The following is a 7659-nucleotide window of genomic DNA, read 5'->3' on the forward strand; positions in this document are numbered from 1 at the left end:
CACAAGGTCAAACGAACGAGATGCACAACTTTGACCCGAAACATTTTTTCATTATTTATATCTCGCAATATTTGCTCGGGTAAAATAAAATGATATCTTGTGTATCAATCGTTGATTATTTGTTGCTTGGTTTTATAAATGGATTTTGTTGAGTGACATTCTGTCGTCACTTGTAACAGATTAATCAATCGAACCCTAAGCTGCTATTCTATACATTTACTTTCGCCGCAACTGTCGCATGCATTGCATTCCATCGACTGTCTCAATGACGCCGATTGCCAAAGCTCAATTTGTAATAGCTTGTATAATGGAATTTGAAGCTCTAGATATACAGGAATCTCGGAATTTCGGAATACACAAGTACTCGTATGCATTAGTAACGTTAATCTTTTAGCAACGATACGCTACCGTTAATTCTGAAAGCTTAGCGCTTCTCAAGCACCTCGCGTTGACAATTACAGGCTTTTATATGAAATCCCTGTCAATCGTTTCGCAACGTTAATGGCGCTTTCTTTGCATTCGAACACTCGAACGTTGTTCACTCAAACGTCTGCTTTTCAATATGAAATCTTTAATGAAGAGCGGTACCTATATGTACTAGTATTGATCATATGGGACAATGCAACGTCGATCGCTAAAATTAACCGCCATCACGCTCATTAAAGAAGAACGACGGGAAGCAACACGGTACGGTAAAAAAAGGTACGGATGATTTGAACGAGCAATTAATTGTAATTTTAATTACCGCTGTCGTAATGCTCGCTGCTCGAAAGAAACGAGTGCAAGCGCTACACGAAAGTGGACGATAATTTTGAGTGGCGCCGTACGATGCCAACGGTTGTTGACTTAATTAATGATCATTACAGAGCAGCGAACCACCGACACAATTCTCCTAGTCTGCCTCGAGGTGTCTACGTTTCTACCCTCGAACATCTTTGCCGCTTCACGGCAAAAATTACACGTGCTCGTGCGTTTAATGCGAGAACTCTTAAATCGACAAGAACTATTTAAAATTGGGAAATTATTTTAGATGATTCTTCATAGAGGAGCAGCAATAGCATGCTATTATAAATACAAATTATAAATTCATAAAAGATATCCGAAGTGACGCTAGATTCGTATCGACGTCCAATCGATTAATCCTCACGTGTGAACTGGTCGACGAACGCTTCAAATGTTTTCAGCCATTACAGCAATTTAGGTTTTACACAAATATCAAATTCTCAAGTGAAACGCAACATCAAAACACAACCACTGAACATGGAAGAAACGTTCAATTACGAAAATCCGGCGGAAGACAGGTGAGGCTCGTGTAATCCCATAAGTGCAGCTCTTAAAAACTAATTCGGAAACGAAATGTTCTCGCAGCGAACGAGAGCGATCGTTCTACCTTTAATAGATTGTTTTCGATCGAAGTTTATCGAGTCACGTTTTTCTACAACTTTACGAACATGGAATCGAATACGTGTTCTGTATGGTCGAGTTTAACCTCACGTGCACAGGGTCAACGGATTAACTGGTCGATATATTACCATCTAATAATCGATTCGTGGCACGCTGATCGTCCCGCTGGAATATCCGACGAACATGTTTCGTCAAATTTGTTCTCTGCAGTTTTCCATTAATTTTGCATTCCATCGAACAACAGGAAATTAGAGAGAGGATCGATACCGCGTCATGTTTCCGAGTCACGAATGTCGTTTATGCCGGTTTAACATCTTTTAATCAAGAGGAGGAACGGAGATACGCGATATCGTATAATTTTATTAGAGAACAATTCCTCTCGTTCCTCTTCGTGATGGATTATACACGTAACAAGCAATAACTGTTTTTTACCGCGCCCACCTGCGAAAAACTCACCGGTTTGTTATTTCCTCGAAGGCCTTGAAACTTTTACGATCCCAAACGTAGAAAAAGGTTCCAAACCCTCTTTGGTTCAAAATTAGCAATACTATTGTTTGTGCAAAATATATAATCGCCAATGTCTTCGAGGAAGTTTAAACATCTTATATAAATGTCTGGTGGCAAAGAGGATTTCGAAAAGGTAGCAACGTTGATCGTTCTATTTATAGAAACCTGAAGCAACAAGACACTCAACAGGAATTTAACCCCAGCGCGATCGGTGAAGTGACCGAGAGATCAAAGATCAGGGGATGCGGGCCTCGCCGGAGGAAGAGGAGCAGATCAAAGATCAGGGGATGCGGACCTCGCCCGAAGAGGAGACGTCGCCGCAAGTCGAAGTGTATCTGCAAGCCCAAACGCAGGAGGCGAAGATTGATCCGTTCGAGCAACCCTTTCCTCATATTCTATTTAGAAATGTGGTTCAGAAGCTCCGGAAGAAAACGCGTAACGCAAGTGGCCCGCGAGGCGGGCAGGAAATGGTGCGCGCTACCCAAGGACCGCAAAAGGAAATACATCAGACTCGCTCGGAGAGTACAACGACGACGTGCGAGACGCGGTTGATAAGAAAAGTAAAACGAAAGTGTAATCAGCGTGAACTCTCGAAAAGTAAAAAGACCGTGACCAGAAGGCCGTTCGTAGCTGGAAACTGTAGAAAAACGAGGAGAAATTCGAAGGTCGCGACCGAACACGTGTAATTCGTCCAACTCAACTTTTGTTATCGATTTATCAGACCTTAAAATTCTTTGTCCCTCGCTCTCGTGCCATTTGTATCCTTTTTAAAAATCTACATCAAAGAAAATTGTATTCGATGGAACAAAATATACGCCGCTCTGTCGTCGGCAGAGCAAAGAGGAAAGGAAAAAATCGATGGACACACGCGTGTCGGCTTTAAACGTTTCCGATAAGAGGACCGCGTGCATCATAGATGTATTTTTATTAGGGGGCAGGTATTAAAGAGTCGAGCATCGAGCGCGTGCAGCTTACGGAAGCTCAAGGCTGCAGTTACCCTCTCGGTCACTATGCTACCCGCTTGATCCTTGCGGGCCGCGAACGAGGTCAAGGTCATTCGGCGGGAGAACTTTAAGTGCTTCCACGATTCATTGAATTCCTCTACCCCTCGTTGCTCGTCCTTTGCTACGGAAAATCGCGATTTTATGCAAGACTACGAGCCTTACATCCACCGTAAACACGCTCGTTATCGATCAAAAACGATTTACTCGATGACGTTAAACTTGAACTAAACGCAGGCCATCTCATTATGAAAGTGCTCCTTCTTATAAAGACCCGCGCTTTTCGACGCTCCCACGTGATCCTTGACGGACCAGGTATGCGCACGACGGAACTCGCGATTTCCGGTACGTACGCAAAGAATCCTCGTAATCCCTGGATCATAGGGAATCCAACTGTGCAACGAACACCGATAAATGATCGATTTTAACCGGGACTCACCGTGCGGAGGAACGATACGTCATCCTGCTCGGAACCACCCTCGCTGTCAGCCATCCCGTCGGTACGTTTTCACGTAACCTGGACGAGCCCGTTCACCGCCTCCCTCTTGCAATGTTTCCTCCGCGATGTCGGCTCTCGTTATCGCGTTAGCCAGCCTCGTAGTGAATGGGGTCGATAGTCACACACGATCACGGTTCGACATGTTTCTCCCTCCGGTGACACTGTTGGCCCGGTATACGTTTCGACCACGACCACAACAACGACGACGACGACCACGGTGCCGACGACGTCCTAACCTCCGGTGGTGCAGCAATGATCAACCACTACTACTGACTGCTGGCTGCCTCCCGCCCTCGACGGCACCTGCGCAAGCGCTCCTTTACTTCAATCAAATTCCGCATGCTCGAAATTCCGTCGTTACGGACGCGATACGCTCTAACCCTGCTCTAACCATCTCGTTTTACCGTGTTTTCTTACGATACTGCCAATTAAACGATTGCCTCGCGCGACCAACGAGCTACATGAATGCTCTGGAGCACTTCAGGAATGTTCCGGAGTCTAGGGATTTCGGGAATGGTCATTTCGCAGCGACGTTACACTTTGGATGGGCGTATTTACACAAGAACCAGTATCTCTCGCAAATTGATGGATTTGCGAAATAAAGTGTTGGAGAATGGGGTAGCAATGTCAAATTCTAGATCGGATTAACGCGGAACATACAACTTCGCATCGTTTTTCTTGCGGTGTTAGCAATTAAGGGATTCCGGTGGCGGATTGTATTCTACGGGATTGAGATTCTGGAAATTTTGGGGTAGAGAGAAATCTCAAGGAAATCGATGGGTTTGAGACAGAAAAAGTTAGGAAATGTATCAGCGTTACATTGGAACGTATTTGTTAGCGAGCTTTTCGTGCTGCTTTTATTTTTCGCAACGCTGGAAGATTAAATACTCCCGATTGTTTGGACGCTTCGAATTGCACGAAATAATGGCAGAATCTCGGAGAATCTGGGTTAGGGTGAAGTTGCAAGATCAATGGTTTTGTAGAATGAAGTAGTAGCATCGAAATTGGGGGAACGTTTTCATAAACGATACAACATATGTGACTCAGTCAAGATTTTCGATTCATCGTATATTTTTAGTTCGATTAAATATGCCTGCACGATGTGTACATCGCTGTTACGTTGTTATTACGTTTGAAAGTAGAAGCACGCGAAGTTACTCGAACTAATTCTTGCAGAACTTTGAAGCACTTAACAACTTTCGAATAAAAGATTGAAGGAAATGAAATATTAGCGGGTCATCGCTATAGTAATGAAAATAGAATAGCTACGCGTGCTTTCGAGTTTTCTCAAGGCAATTCGAACATTCCGCAATTATATTTAGTTTAAAATGTTGGGCCGTTGATACATCTGATTCATCCGGCACAAAAATCCGCTATGCGGGCGAACAAATTAATTAAGCAGAAAATGAACGATAACGTTAACTGCAATACCGTGAATCGTTTATCGGTTTTCCTATTTCCGTAACGATTGTCGCGATGCGTGAACGTGCGTCAATTAAGCCCCGAGGAAACCCGTATATTTAGATGTAAATCCACCGTTTGATGGGTTCAAGTAAAAATAGTTCGGAGCAGCCGGTCATCTCCCACGTTACTTCCGGAATAATTCAAGTCGTTAAAGCGCGAGTTAGTGAACCAGTTACTTCTTTATCGCAATTTAAGTTCGAGAACTGGTGTAAGGAAACAATTAAACTGCTGAACATAAGTAGTTCATCTCGATCGATATCTGGGACTGAACCGTTTAAATAACGTCGATGACAACAAAATCTCGCTCGCAAACGCGAACAAACGCACGCCGAGCTGGACCTATTTCATTCTCGTATCTATTTCCAGCAACGGGGCAGAAATAGATGCATTTACCACTCGACGGAGTCGTCGTGTGCGCTTGGCCGTGCTTCTACTCGAATTAGAAACTGTAACGCGTTAATCGAAGGTTAAGGATATCGCGGAAGATCGTCCCGATTCGACGCGATTCAGGAATCGAGATCGAGCCGCGAGATTTCGAGCCTCGCCGTATCGACGACTGGCCGTATATACCACTGGCAACGGATCAACGATCAAATATTTCCTCCGACAACTCTCACGGGCCGCAGCGAGAAAATACATCTTGTCATTGGGACAAAATCGCGTCAATGTATTCGTCTCGAAACTAAAGTTTCGCAATTTCTTCAAACTTGCCAGAATCTACCGTGGAGAATCGTCTACGATGTACTTTGCTCGATCGATTTGTACGATCATATAACGTTGCACTTTGGGTCAAACTTCTGTCATCGTTACAACAGTTGAAAATTCCATCGTTACATTGCCAATGGAAATGTAGTCTTTTCCATAAAATTGATTGTATAAATGACTGACACCGTGTTAACGCGATCTACTCGTCTGTAGCTTTTATGAGAGGCATTAGAGTATCATTTTTAAACGGGGTTCGCCATGAACTTTACCCCTTTACCTTATTCTAATTATAATTTCTATACTCGAGAACGTAAAAAAGTATACACATTTTAATTATTATCATCAGTTTGAACATCGCACGAGTGAACTGTCCACAACTGTTGATAAAATCATAACACGAGGGGTTTCTAGCCGGATTAAGGATTCGTTTTGCAATTCCAATTAGCGATAGAGTGATCGTTTCTCTTCCTAATCATTTGATTAAATTAAAGTATGGCAGTTAAACAAGCACAAACTTTCTCGAAAGCTCGCAGAGCGTATCGCGCCCGTACGTTGGAACACGCACACACACTCTCGCGTATGCACGTATCGTATGCAAATGCATCGAGGTCGATTGGTCTCCCGGGTGTCCGCAATGCAACCGGTAACACACACCGCATTACCTTCGAACTTCGCGATCTTTCGGTCACTTTTTTACTTCACTGTACGAAGAGGAAGAAAATTGGACTCGAGATTCACCTCGTATGGAAAGAGAAACTTGTCACTGCACACCCGCTTCGAATTCGATTGGATGATCGAGTTGGATCGAACGAGGAGGGTCGTATCAGTTTTTTGGGGTGGCTGGATCCTCCTGTTCTTCGTCGATGGTCGGGCCCCTCCGACGATAGTCGTATCGAGGCTCGAGCGGTTCTGAGCGGAATGGAGCGAGCCGCTCTACCCGGCTATTTTCAGCCTCGAGCCGAGCCCGCGTTGGCTATCCTCGCGCGACGAGTCGCTTTTTCTCCGCGATGTACGTAAAACGCGTCGTTAATGTCCCCGAGAGAGTTTGTTAGGAGATTATTCCAAGGATACCTGACATTTTATTTATTTCACTAAATTTTTACAGACACAATGCGAACAATTAATTACGTAGCTTAGTCTACTATCCATCAGAACGTATAGCATCGAGTAGGTTTATAAGATTTCTGCTGGCCTGCCGAGGAAGCTACTTCGCTATTCAATGTGGTCACGGTATTACATATCCTTGGCAATTGGGTCAAAGTTGAAACGAGGGGCTAACGAGGATACGAGTACTGCTGGATATTCGAAACACCCTTTCGAAAGTTTTCAACCAATTTCAAGCATACTCGAGCTCTGAACCATTTTCTATTTCATTCCAGCTCCAAAATTCGGATGGTGATTTTTTAAAATAGAAACGCTGCATATGAATTCTACATTTGGATTTAAAACTGTTTTACACGTAATTAATAATAAATAGTAGATGTTAAAATTGGAGATTCATTTATTTATTTAATTCCTTCGTATCCAACAAATGGGCACAAATTGCAGCTACATTCTCAGATTTCATCGAGCTTGAGTTACAGTTTCGTCATTTGCCCGCCGTTACTACGATTGCCAAATTCTACTGTAGCGGAGGAGAAATCTGAGCGACGTCCAAGAAGAGCCAACAGTGGTCGCTTGTGGAGTTTTCCGCGATGGAACACCACCGACAGAGGGTAAGCCTGAAATATCGATCGTCTTTCTTGGCTGCTGGTATCTCCTGCTAAGAATAAAGTGGAACGAATTTCTTTGAAACGAGCGTGCAATAGATGGCAGACTAAAACATAACTTGAAAAAAATCTTCAAAAATTTGTATAAATTGATATATTGAAAATTTTCTAAAATTAAAACAATGGAAAATATTTCTTATGATAGGAAAATAAATTTGACAACTTTCTTTAATAAAAATTTATTAAGAACTGCAGTACAAAATTTTTATTTGTGAAATTTTATTCGGTACATTATATTTAAACTGTAAGCAACGAATAAACAATGAAGAAGCGCAAAAAGCTTGAAAAGTATAAAGACGAATTTGGAGCG

General features: G+C 43.0%; 2 protein-coding genes across 27 annotated transcripts in view; one reads left to right on the forward strand and one right to left on the reverse strand.

Annotated features, from left to right (window-relative positions):
• Positions 1-6489, reverse strand: part of RyR (Ryanodine receptor) — a 33186-nt gene extending 26697 nt beyond the window's left edge. For all 26 annotated transcript variants that reach the window (XM_076538320.1, XM_076538342.1, XM_076538321.1 and 23 more), the window contains exons 1-2: positions 6319-6489; positions 3352-3714 (exon numbers count right to left, since the gene is read on the reverse strand). In XM_076538320.1, the coding sequence (XP_076394435.1) occupies positions 3352-3405 (54 nt within the window). In that variant the 5' untranslated portion in view covers positions 3406-3714; positions 6319-6489. The remainder of the gene's footprint in view (positions 1-3351; positions 3715-6318) is intronic.
• On the forward strand, positions 1141-2768 carry LOC143265541 (uncharacterized). Its single transcript, XM_076538344.1, has 2 exons — positions 1141-1301; positions 2073-2768. Exons 1-2 carry the CDS (start codon positions 1261-1263, stop codon positions 2461-2463), a joined length of 432 nt encoding a protein of 143 aa, XP_076394459.1. The 5' UTR covers positions 1141-1260; the 3' UTR covers positions 2464-2768.
• Positions 6490-7659: the final 1170 nt, after the last annotated feature.

Source organism: Megachile rotundata, chromosome 12, assembly GCF_050947335.1.
Source record: "Megachile rotundata isolate GNS110a chromosome 12, iyMegRotu1, whole genome shotgun sequence".
Taxonomy (NCBI): domain Eukaryota; kingdom Metazoa; phylum Arthropoda; class Insecta; order Hymenoptera; family Megachilidae; genus Megachile; species Megachile rotundata.